At 32.2% G+C, this 13,082-nt stretch overlaps 1 protein-coding gene across 3 annotated transcripts in view; it reads right to left on the reverse strand.

The window, feature by feature from the left end:
- LOC139527335 (sorting nexin-14-like) overlaps positions 1 to 13,082 on the reverse strand; it is a 50,124-nt gene that overhangs the window by 2,259 nt on the left and 34,783 nt on the right. For all 3 annotated transcript variants that reach the window (XM_071322722.1, XM_071322721.1, XM_071322720.1), the window contains 13 exons: positions 11,260 to 11,321; positions 10,746 to 10,941; positions 10,250 to 10,283; positions 8,333 to 8,382; positions 7,003 to 7,106; positions 6,534 to 6,636; positions 5,308 to 5,339; positions 4,948 to 5,018; positions 3,839 to 4,059; positions 2,986 to 3,150; positions 2,032 to 2,062; positions 1,332 to 1,396; positions 442 to 533 (listed from right to left, as the gene is read on the reverse strand). In XM_071322722.1, the coding sequence (XP_071178823.1) occupies positions 442 to 533; positions 1,332 to 1,396; positions 2,032 to 2,062; positions 2,986 to 3,150; positions 3,839 to 4,059; positions 4,948 to 5,018; positions 5,308 to 5,339; positions 6,534 to 6,636; positions 7,003 to 7,106; positions 8,333 to 8,382; positions 10,250 to 10,283; positions 10,746 to 10,941; positions 11,260 to 11,321 (1,226 nt within the window). The remainder of the gene's footprint in view (positions 1 to 441; positions 534 to 1,331; positions 1,397 to 2,031; positions 2,063 to 2,985; positions 3,151 to 3,838; positions 4,060 to 4,947; positions 5,019 to 5,307; positions 5,340 to 6,533; positions 6,637 to 7,002; positions 7,107 to 8,332; positions 8,383 to 10,249; positions 10,284 to 10,745; positions 10,942 to 11,259; positions 11,322 to 13,082) is intronic.

Genomic DNA, 13,082 nt, shown 5'->3' on the forward strand with positions numbered 1-13,082 from the left:
ATAAGTCACTAAAGACATTTAGTTTCAATAAAGTGAGCAGTATAGGATAGAAACCCTTATGGAAATGAAACACAATACATCCGTTAACCTTTTCCTGGGGGGAAATATTTTTCCAAAGTCAGTAACTGTTTGAAAATTGGGTTCATATAAGAACCTTTCAAGACGACCAAAACTTTTCTTTTATTTTTCATTTGAATGTTCCAAATCAATCATTGTTCTATACATGCACTTTCATAAGGACGATTTGTATCCTATCCAGCTCAAGTTTCAACTATTCTCTGGCAGGTGTTTCTTTATCTTGACCTGACATAACTATTAAATCGCTTACAATGTAGTCAAAGTGATTTTCCATTCCTCAACATTACAGAGTAAATACTGATGTTTTTGTCAGTAATTAAAAACTTTACATATTACATGCCCTTTTCATGACCTTTCACCTACCTGTTTATTTAACTTTGGTTGTTGTAAAATATCAACAATTAACTTTGTTCCATGTTCAAAGTTTGATTCTCCCACAACTTTACTGAATGGCTCTGAAAAAATAATGAAATAAAGTATCCTAAAGGGCTAAAGTTGGTCTTTAATATCAAAATATGTCTGACAATGATCTTGCTTAAAATGTAAACCAGATCTATAAAGCTATATCTTAAGCATGACACAACTCTGAAGGTTTAATGATTCAGAAAAACTTTGATTCCCCCAGGGGAGATAACTAATGCATAAGTTTATTTAATTCAGGAAAAGAATGTTCACCTAGAAATTACTACATCAAAAATAAAAGTTCATTATTTCAAGTTATGACACTTGTTTAATGCTGATGCATTATCATTTGAAAAATTAAATAAAAAGACATGTTGAGCTTTTATCAAAACTGCAGTGACAGCTTATAAATACTAAAAATAGAGATTAAAAAAGAAGGGCAAAAAATACCAGAGGGACAGTCAAACTTATAGAAACAACATATCTTTAACATAAATAATTATAATTGTATAAATAAACCAATTTTTCAAGACATTTCGGCCATTGGCCTTCTTCAGTTCTTTATTTTTCCTCTCAACTACATGGCTGACATTTTGTTTTCAATCATGTCAGCCATGTAGTTGAGAGGAAAAATAAAGAACTGAAGAAGGCCAATGGCCGAAACGTCTTGAAAAATTGGTTTATTTATACAATTATAAAAAGTATGTTCCCTATTGGAATTTTGAAAACAAGGACATAAATAATTGGTATTTTTTTTTTCAGAATTTGCGTGACAGTCAATTTACATATGACAGTTCACATTAATAAATACTGGTACACATAGTTATTTTCTAACTGATACTAGTACTTACTAGGTAAAAATTTCAAAGCTTCAGCTAATGTTTTGTGGTATCTTTCTTTCTTCTGTTCATCAGTTCTATATTCAATAAAAGACAATGGTCAAATAAATACATGCTACAAATGGTGGCACCATCATACATTAATCAAGTAAGTTTTTTTTGATGATTTTTGGTATATTGTAATTACAAATTATTACTGTAAATTGCTTCACATACTGCATAACACATATTTCAGGTAGAATATATGACACAAATGCATTTTTACACAAATAGTAATGAATACACAGTATATGAAGTAAACTCATCCTAATCACTCATATTAGTAAATTGATGTTGAAAAATGTACATGTTTCAGTGAGGGTGAAGGTTGGTACCTATCTAAAGTTTAAACCCTCTGCATTTGTTAGCACCTGTCTTAAGTCAGGATGTTTAGCAGTAATCACTTATTGATGTGGTTCATTAGTGTTTCTCTTTTCTTGTTTTTTATACAGAATAGACCGTTGGTTTTTGTGTTTGAATGGTTTAACACTAGTCATTTTTGGAGCCCTTTATAGCTTGCTGTTCGATATAGTCCAATGCTTAGTGTTGAAGACCTATAATGGTTTTTCTTTTACAAATTTGTGACTTGGATGGAGAGATGTCTCATTGTCAGGCATACCACATTTTCTTTTGTCTATGTATCTGAAATACCAAACTATCATATATAACTCACCTAGGTGAATCTGAATCAAAGAATAACACATCTAAAATAACAAAACAATTATTAAAACTGGAATAACAAGCATAGATGATAAAGGAGCAGGCATGCACATTAAATCATCTAGAGGCCCAAAGGAGTCAAATTTTACCAGTTTTTTAAACATTGAGCATCCATATCCCTCTAGGTTGGTCCTAACCTATGAATTTGGAATTTTCCCAAACATCCAAATGTTTTTTCAATAGTTTTTATAAACAGATTAATGCACCTTTTGAATGAGGTTTTATAATTTTTGTAGAAACATCTTTTAATATTCATATAGTATAATTACATCTCAATAAATGTATAATGGCCACAACTGTGTGCATCATCTTTAATATAATTATTTCTGAATAATATACAAATCAACAACCCACCTGGCCCTAAATATAATTATCTTTAAGTCAATTTATAAAAGCCAAAGCACTAAGTATAATTACATTTCAGGAAATGTATAATAGCCACAACCCTGTGTCTAGCCTTAAGTATAATAACCTCTGAGTAAATGTATAATAGCCACAACCCTGTGTCTGGCCTTTAGTATAATAACCTCTGAGTAAATGTATAATAGCCACAATGCCTGGCCTTAAGTATAATAACCTCTGAGTAAATGTATAATAGCCACAACCCTGTGCCTGGCCTTTAGTATAATAACCTCTGAGTAAATGTATAATAGCCACAACCCTGTGTCTGGCCTTTAGTATAATAACCTCTGAGTAAATGTATAATAGCCACAACCCTGTGCCTGGCCTTAAGTATAATAACCTCTGAGTAAATGTATAATAGCCACAACTCTGTGCCTGGCCTTTAGTTTAATAACCTCTGAGTACATGTATAATAGCCACAATCATGTGTCTGGCCTTTAGTATAATAACCTCTGAGTAAATGTATAATAGCCACAACCCTGTGCATTGTCTTTAGTATAATTACCTCTGAGTAAATGTATAATAGCCACAACCCTATGTTCCTGTGTAACGGTCCCTATCTTATAGTCGATGTACCATTCTAAATAATTCTCTAAAGTATTTTTAAACAGCATTCTGGCAGTGAATAATAAATGGTGGAACCAATCTGGTATCTTATATACATATCTGGCTGAAATATCAAGGAGAAAATATTTCAATGATTGAAATGATAAAACTTAGAGTATACTAAGAGTAAATGGGGGCTTTAAATAAAGATGTTATTCATTGGAATGTTTACTATAGAAACAATTTTCTCTACATTTAAACTTGATCTTAACAGTTTGAGAAATTTTGATATACCACAAATGATTAAAAATTTTCTCATTTAATTTTCTGTTATATCTATTCAGAAACAAAGTACTCTGCATTTTCCATATCTATTTCTAAGAAAAAGATAACATCACTTTAGCTTCATGGGTGAATACAATATTTATTCACTAATGATAGCTAATCTCTCATCTAAAAGATTGAAAATTAAATATCTGGAGTTGATAAATATCCTAATCTATGGCATAATGTGGTAGAACCTATATTTAAAGTCTATTTGCAATAAAAAAAAAAAAAGATAAAATATTATGAAAAACAACTTGAGTAGTACCTCATTTACACTAGCATTTTTGAATCAATTTAAATAAAATCAGTTAGTGTCCAAATTATCTTTAATCCTTACTACCTCTATCGCAGTCTTATCTTAATTATTGCTTTCTCCCTACTGGTAAAAATGTAGTCAATTTGATCTAATTACCTGTCAAAATATAAACACTGTATAAAGATATTCGAACTTCAGACTGATCACATGACCTTTGTCTAAATCTTACCAATATAAATCAGTACATCAAATATCCCATCTAAATCCTGGTATTCTACAGTTTGATCTTCACCACCACCAGAGGTCTCTGACTTGACACTTCCTTCCAGACTCCATGTTGAGGCTAAGCTATCTGTGGAGTACCCAGCATTGTTTTCATACACACTGTTACACAGGACCTCACTGGATGTTGATCTTATAGACACATCTGATCCTCGCCTCTCTGGTTTACTGAAATGTTTTTTTTTTTTAAAGGCATGAGCAATGAAAGAACAGAGTTCCAATGTCACCTGCGTTGCACTTCTTCAATACTTCCAAGGGGTATAACTCTTTTGAAAATAAGAAAGTGTCCCCAGTACACAGATGCCCCACTCGCCCTATCATTTTCTATGTTCAGTGGACCGTGAAAATGGGGTAAAAACTCTAATTTGGCATTAAAATTAGAAATATCATATCAAAGCGAATATGTGTACTAACTTTCAAGTTGATTGTACTTCAACTTCATCAAAAACTACCATGACTAAAAACTTTAACCTGAAGCAGGACAGATGGACAAACAAGTGGATGAATGGACACACAGACCTGAAAACATAATGCCCATAAATGGAGCATAAAAGTTTTGATCGTCTATTATTATAAAACATGTTCGAGATATTACTGATAATAGTCTTTATTGTAAGTTTTATAAAAATCTGGCAAAAATGGTACCCCTGAGAAAGCAAACAAGGCCATTTTCAATAAATTTAATATTCCAAGGGACATGACTCTTTTACAAAAAATTGATAGTACATATAAGAACTTGTTTAAGATGTTGCCTACAGGATAATATTTCAAAAATTTGGCAAGAATTGTACCTGTAAGAGTGCTAACAAGACAGAACGGACAGACTAATGGCCATTTTTTTTAATATTAAATGACTATCAATAGATTTGTATTTCCTTTCTTCAAACTGGCTGTTCTTTGACCTATAATTGTTAACTTTTAAAACATTGTGATTTGGACGAGGACTTGTTTTATTGCCACTCATACCACATCTTCGTTTATTTTATATGGCAGACACAAAGAAATGTTAAGTACTGTTCCAAACACTAGCATTGATAAAAGACTAGATATAATTACCCAGATCTTGGTTTCTCAGCTATGGTTGACTGTTCTAACGTCTGTAAGAATGTTTCTAAGTGTTGTCCTTTCTAAAAGCACAAAAAAATTCATTGCTAAAATGTGACCACTAATAAAACTAAAAATCTTTTCCCTATTGTATTACCGTTGACAAAATATATGATATAAAAAATTGTTTATGAAACTTAGATTTTGTTTTCATGAAAAGTATAAAGGACTAGAAAAATTGAATAAATACAGAAACAAATCTTTAATTAAAAATTATTTTATGCTTTACACATTTAAAAAAAAAAGTTACTGTTATTTGAATCAAATAAAATTTAGGGATCCTACTCAATTACACAAATTGTAATAACTCACCTCTTTCACAATTATGGATTTCATCATTTTCCCTGAAGAAAAAAAATTAAGAACAATATGGATTTGTTAGAAATTTTATAATCTTGTTAGAATTTATGTATATATTAATTTTACCATAACCCTTTTAAAGAGGTAGAAATGTAGATAAAGTTCTGTAAGGCTACAGTTAATTATATTCCAATGCTTAAAATTTATGTTACTTCACAATTTTTGGTAAAATGAGTATTTTCACTTTTTTATTATTATAAATTAACATTAAATATATACAAGACACAAAATATGACTTATTTTAGCTACCCTTTTCCTCAAAGCTTTGCAAAATTATTTAATGTTGTTGTTACATTTCATTGTCCTAGAAAATTTTGAATTAGCTTCAGATATTCTGCAACCTACATAAATGTAGAGACATCCCAACATATTCTTGATATTTCAGCAGGTAACATGATACAACATGCAAAATAATATGATCTATGAATAATTTTTTATATTCTGTTTGCAGTCACACTGACATTATCTTTCTATGGATTCAGTTTTATTCGTTAAATACCAATTTTTGTGGATTGTGTGAGTTTAGAGAAACAAAGAATTGAATTATTCAACAAATTACAAATTAGCTTTGTGAATAATTACATTAGATGTATGTTTCATTATAATATTTTATTCTGATTGGCTAACTGCGCATCATGTGTTATTCCGTAAGCAGTTGCATTGCTCAATACAACTTTTCATTCATGGTAACACGTGCTCCAACAATAAAGTGCACAGGTGAATTAAATAATAAAATATATAACATTCGTGTTTTCATGATCATAGCTAAAAAATGTAATTATAAGTATTGAATGCTTCTTTTTGTAACTTTATAGGGCTGTAAAAGCGTTGACCGTGCATACATTTTAGAATGAAGCGCGGAAAAATGTACTTCGGTCAACGCTTTCACACCCCAATAAATTTACAAAAAGAAGCATTCAATTCTTAAATATATGCAGACTTCTAGAAGACAAGGGAATCATATATCAACGAAACTGCATGGTTTTTCTCAATCCATGAAAATTGGTACCCACAAAAATAAATGAATCAATATAATATAGATAGATATAGGAAGATGTGGTATGAGTGCCAATGAGACAACTCTCCATCCAAGTCACAATTTATAAAAGTAAACCATTATAGGTCAAGGTATGGTCTTCAACACATAGCCTAGGCTTACACCAAATGTTTATTCTTACCTAGTTTAATGTCAGGAAGGAACTTTGTGGTAAATTCATCTTCTGATGCCAGAAAGTTATACAATAACTGACTTCCCTTTAGGTAAGGTTTTGTTAATAGTTTCTGTAAAAAAAAGTTCAATGAACCATACCATCAATAATTGAACACATTTTAGATTTTCATTCTTTTCTTTTACCATTATTTTGACAATTAAAAGTGTGTTGAATGTCTGAATTTAATCTATTATTATTTTAAAACTTTGTCTTACAAATTATCAAGAAGTGATGAGACTTTGCTATGGTACCAATCAAAATGACAACATATAAAACTTTGCCTTTGAGTTGCTGAAAAATGTCAAAGTAGAAAATAACTGTATGCATTATCTACACATAGGATTGTCTGTGTTGTCAGTTTGGGTGGTACAATAGCAAAGTAAATTTAAACATTTCTTGTTTTTGAAGTATTCCTACATGTGAATTATATTCTTACTTGTAAATATTGTTCAAACTGGTCCCTTTTGCCATCTATAAACTCATGTTTACTGGTACCAAAAGATTTTTTAGCTGGTAACTGACAGTCCTGCATCAATTCACCTGTTAATCATAATACACACGTAAACAATATGTTAATAACAATGGTAGAGAGAATTGAGTGGCACCAAAATCTGTAAACTGTATAGTTTAATCAATTGGTCTCTATCTTGACTTGCTCACAAGCATTCAGTTAACTTCTTTTGTGACAAAATTTCAATAACCTTGACATCAGTTTAAAGTCTAGAGGTAACCATTATCAAATTTACAGGCCTTCTGTTGTGAGTGTTTTATAATGTTTACACGCTTAAGATACTTCAATTTTAGATTTACAACATCTGATGAGTCAAGCAGATTTCCATTGATATCTATAGTGGGTCTCATTGGGGTCTTAGCGTGACACAGGATTGACGATTTGTTGTAAGCATTATTGTGTCGTGAAAACAGGAAATGAGGTCTAGCGGGACCTGGGAAATGACCAAAAAATGAGAATTGATTACCTACATAATGTAAGCGGGATACAGGAATCTGACAAAACAGTAAGTGGGATCTGGGATCAGAACCTCCCAATGAGAGCCCCCCTATAGTTTGTTCAAATGTTGTGCTGTTTCAACACTGTCCAAGATTAAAGGAGTGTTGAACAATGTCAAACATGCTACCTCTGTCATATTATAGGTATGTACCTGTCCTAAGTCATGATTCAGTGGTTGATGTTTGTTACTGTCATACAAGTGAGAGGTTTAGCGCTATAAAACCAGGTTCAATCCATCATTTTCTACATATGAAAATGCCTGTAGCAAGTCAGCAATATGACAGTTCTTGTCCATTTGTTTTTGATGTGTTTTGTCATTTGATTTTGCCATGTGATTATGGACTTTCCGCTTGGATTTTGCCATGTGATTATGGACTTTCCGCTTGGATTTTGCCATGTGATTATGGACTTTCCGCTTGGATTTTGCCATGTGATTATGGACTTTCCGCTTGGATTTTGCCATGTGATTATGGACTTTCCGCTTGAATTTTGCCATGTGATTATGGACTTTCCACTTGGATTTTCCTCTGAGTTCAGTATTTTTGTGATTTTACTTTGTATTGTTTTTTTGTCAGTTGTTTGGTACATAAATCAGATCTTTGGTTTCCTCATTTGCATTTATACATTTTGTCATGTCAATTAAAAATTTAATCTTGGCGGCCTCACAATTTTTTTTAAAATATGAAAGTTAGCACATCATTGTCATCAATTCTATTTGTTCATTTCAGTTCACTATCTATGTATAAATATATATTACCATGGAATTCTAAAAGTTTACTCTCCAAAGCATAAAATTCATTGTATCGTCTGAAAAATACACAAAACAAATAAAAATGTATGCAAATGATTTTTTTATAGTTTTTGCGATATCTTTGAATCATAAAAAGTGAGTCAATAATTTGTTTCAATTAATTTTTCCATCATCCAACAATGGAACAGGTTTTGAAAAATAAACATCGATTTTAATTTCAATAGCATAATTAACTAGATATCATTGAGATGGGAGCCATCTCTGTGGGCCCCGCTGTGAATAATGTGCATTAAAAAATTGTATCTTTACCATAGGACATGGGTTTGTCAACTGAAATCAAAGTTTTTGACCTTGACCTTTGACCTAGGAAGTTGTAAATAAATTATGACACACCCTTTGGTGTTGGTTTATAAACATGTCAAGTATAAACTTTGAAATGATAACGGTTCTCAAGATATAGAGCGGACACGATCTTTACCATAGGACATGGGGTTGTCAACTGAAACCAAAGTTTTTGACCTTGACCTTTGACCTAGGAAGTTGCACATAAATTATGACACACCCTTTGGTGTTGGTTTATATACATGTCAAGTATAAACTTTGAAATGATAACGGTTCTCAAGATATAGAGCGGACACAATCTTTACCATAGGACATGGGGTTGTCAACTGAAACCAAAGTTTTTGACCTTGAACTTTGCCCTAGGCAGTCGTTCATAAATTATGACACACCCTCTGGTGTTGGTTCATATACATGTCAAGTATAAACTTTGAAATCATAACGGTTCTCAAGATATAGAGCGGACACGATCTTCACCACAGGACACAGGGTTGTCAACTGAAATTAAAGTTTTTGACCTTGACCTTTGACCTAGGAAGTTTTACATACATCATGACACACCCTCTGGTGTTGGTTAAAATGGATGTCAAGTTTAAACTTTGAAATCATAACGGTTCTCAAGATATAGAGCGGACACGATCTTCACCACAGGACACAGGGTTGTCAACTGAAACCAAAGTTTTTGACCTTGACCTTTGACCTAGGAAGTTTTACATACATCATGACACACCCTCTGGTGTTGGTTAAAATGGATGTCAAGTATAAACTTTGAAATCATAACGGTTTTAATGATATAGAGCGGACACAAAGTTAAAGTGTTACGGACGGACGGACGGACGGACGGACAGACGGACGGACGGACAGACGGACGGACGGACGGACAGACTGATCACTATAGGGCGACCCGCCTTCGTCGGCGGGGCCCTAATAAAAGCTACATTTCTCATAATTGCAATACTTTATCACACATTTGTATGCTTTGGTCAATAATCTCATTAATACATGCACAAACATATTTCTAAACTATACACAGCCAATTTTGCATAGGTACTATGTCTGTACCAAAAATCTGTAGTACTGGAAACCTACTTTTCATATTCAGTACTATTTTGTTACTCTAAAAGTATTGTAATATAAAGGTACCTGTATTTTACAGTACTTGATTTTTACTTGAAAATTTAAGTACTACATATTTTTGGTTACAACGTTACATTTTAAGCATTTTGATAGTATGTCTACTTCAAATCTCTAATATTATTATTTTTAAACATGGAATATTGTGATTGCTTTTGGTATTATTTCTGTACCAAAATTTTAAGTACTGTAAAATACAGGTACGTAAATAGTACAATAATTTTAAAGTAAAGAAATAGTACTAAATATCAAAAGAAAATTTTCAGTACTACAGATATTAAGTACAAAAATAGTACCTATGCAAAATTGGCTGTGTAGTTCTTGTTATATCATACTTAAATTACATAAAATAATCTGCCAAAAAAAGGTATACATTAAAAATCTTACAATAGGGGAGATAACTCACATTTTATTAAGTTAGACATTTGTTATTTAAATATTAACTGTTACCTTGCTACAACCCAGCTAGCTCTTCCTGATTTATCTGGAAATAAAATAACAGATTTTTACTCAACCTTATACATACAAAACAATTTGGAATGAGACAACAGTTTTACATGTGTCATTTGTATCTGACCTCTAGTGATTTTGTAAAACTGATTGAAACCTGCTAGCAAATATGTGACTGTGCAAAATCTTATAAGTCATTGCCAATATTTCTTCATGGTTTTATTTGTTTATTGATGAGGATGACAGTTTATATTGTTTAACTGCCATAGGAACTCGCTTATAAGTCGGAAGTTTGGGAGTAAAATTCAGAATCCAGAGAGGGGTACCGACTTATAGGCGAGATCCGGAGGCCAGAGGAAAAATACTTGGTTAAGGTGATCAATATTCATCAATTTCAAAAACTGTTTAATTTCAATCCCAATTTGTTAAGATTTCAGGTATTTTGAGAAAACCAAAGGCTGAAACAATCATGATCTTAACAGTGATTTCTATCTACCTTTAGATACATCATCCACTCGTCTGATATCAATGATAAAGACAAAGTATTGTTTTCTAGGATTGTCAGGGTCTGGTCTGGCCCCTATCCTGGGAATGGATACCCTCCATGTACTGAGATCAGGGGGGTGGAATTCCTGGAATGTCCCATCTACGGCCATACACTCGGGAATCTCATCGTCTAACGAACTACAAGACTGAAAATATAAAATGGGGACTGAAGAGTTTGAGACTTATATCTTTAAAACGTATAGACTGAGTGAATTTCAAATTCTGCTACAGCTCCTAATAAAATAATGTAAAGTCAAAGAAAAGAATAAAATAGTTCCTTTTTTGCAAATGAATCTTGACACTCAAAATCATTTATATTTTTATCAAATAACCTCCTTCAGCCAGTTAAGGTTGTTAAAAACTTTTATAGTCACATCCTTCAGATGTTCAACAGATAATTTTTGAATAAATAACTTGTATGACAGTCACGTAAAATTCTAATATTATAAACAGATCTAACTTACAGCAATAGTAATTGTATCAGCTTCATCAAAGTTGTCTGTTTCAGGTAAAGGTCTCATGTCACCTAAAAAAAAGTGTTTGTAAATTTAGAAATTATTGTGAGGTTATTTTTATGTGAATAAAGGGACTTAGTGAATATCTACTATTGTGGATTCCTTATTATTCGTTGGATACAGATTTTCATGGGTTACATGGGTACAGGTGAACCACAAATTTAAATGTTCAACTTCAATGTTATTACAAATTTTGTATAAGCTTTGTATGCAGAGATTGGCAAAACCATGAAATTAAAGGAGTAGGTTCAGTAAGACCCCTTTTTGGCCCCACAATTAAGCAGTTTTGCAAAATTGTGAAAATGTAATCTTTTAGCTATTTTTTGGAAAGTAGAATGCTTCTGCTACATAAATATGTGCTGTTTTTGACAATACAATGCACATATATCGTGTACTAGCATCATAAAGTCATGCTAAATTACTGACATCTTCACAATTATAGCATTTTAGTTAAATTTTAGACGGTTTCCGTCTTAAATGAAAGTGGCCGCATTCGTGTTCATTCATAATATTGAAATGTAAGTTGCATTTAATGATAATACATAACATATATAAAGGTTGAGGATGAACACGGATGCGGCCACTTTCATATTTGACGAAAACCATCTGAAAAGTGACGTTTTTTGGCATATTTGATAGATTTTTCATATTTAAGCTTCAATCAGAGCGTTTTTAATGACTGAATCAGTTAAAATCTTTAGCATAAACTAATCGAATCAATTAAAATAGACACTTAAGTGTTAAAAAAGTGTCCTAAATATCTCGTTAGATGAAACTGAAAGGGGCCAAAATCGTCCCTTACCGGACCTACTCCTTTCCACGAAAATTGAAACCCAAGACAATAAACGAATCCTCAGAAGCATTTGAATATATAGTCTTATCAGAATATAACTGTGTTTAAATTTAGATATTATATGTTTGTAATGATTGTCATGTTTGTCTTGGTAACAATCCAATATTTGGATTTTACACCAATAAAATGATTTGATTTGATTTGATTTGATATGCAGCTTTTCAAGAAATCACAATGATTATTATTGAATTATTGAAGACAAAATTGCAATAATAAATGCTTGCAATAATTTAAAAACGATTGTCATTCTACCCATTTCGAGCTAATGGAGTGTAAAATTGCTACAAAAAATCAACACCTTCGATAATGCGTGATATATCGTCCACCTCCATCGATAGCGAACAAATTCCGAAATTCAATCTTCTTTGAGGAATGGTCACGGTTTCTTGATCGTACTGTTGTTGTTTCAGAAGAACTTATTATAACAGGAGATCTAAACTTTCATCTAGACGATCCGACGGATAACGATGCACATAAATTTCTAGAAACGCTCGAGGAATATGGACTCTCGCAACATGTCACCGGTAAAACACATGCACATGGTCATACCCTCGATGTAGTCATAACGAGAGAAAACAGTTCTATTTTGAGTGATATACCTTCAATTCAGGACCCACATCTCTGTGATAACAAAGGCAAACCCTCTGGCGATCATCTAGCAATTTCGTCACAAATTAACATCGCTAAACCACCAAAACAGCGCAAAACAGTGACATTTTGGAAATATCGTGATATTGTAGTCAAAGATCTTATCACTGACTTGAATAATTCCGCCGGAAGGATCATCAGATGAACTGGTGAAAGTATATAACTCTGAAGTTCAAATTATCATCGATAAACATGCTCCATTACAAACAAAAGACATTTTTCTAAGACTTAACACGCAGTGGTATACCGATGAATTGCATTCAGCAAAAAG

This window comes from Mytilus edulis, chromosome 6 (genome assembly GCF_963676685.1).
Source record: "Mytilus edulis chromosome 6, xbMytEdul2.2, whole genome shotgun sequence".
In the NCBI taxonomy this organism is placed as follows: domain Eukaryota; kingdom Metazoa; phylum Mollusca; class Bivalvia; order Mytilida; family Mytilidae; genus Mytilus; species Mytilus edulis.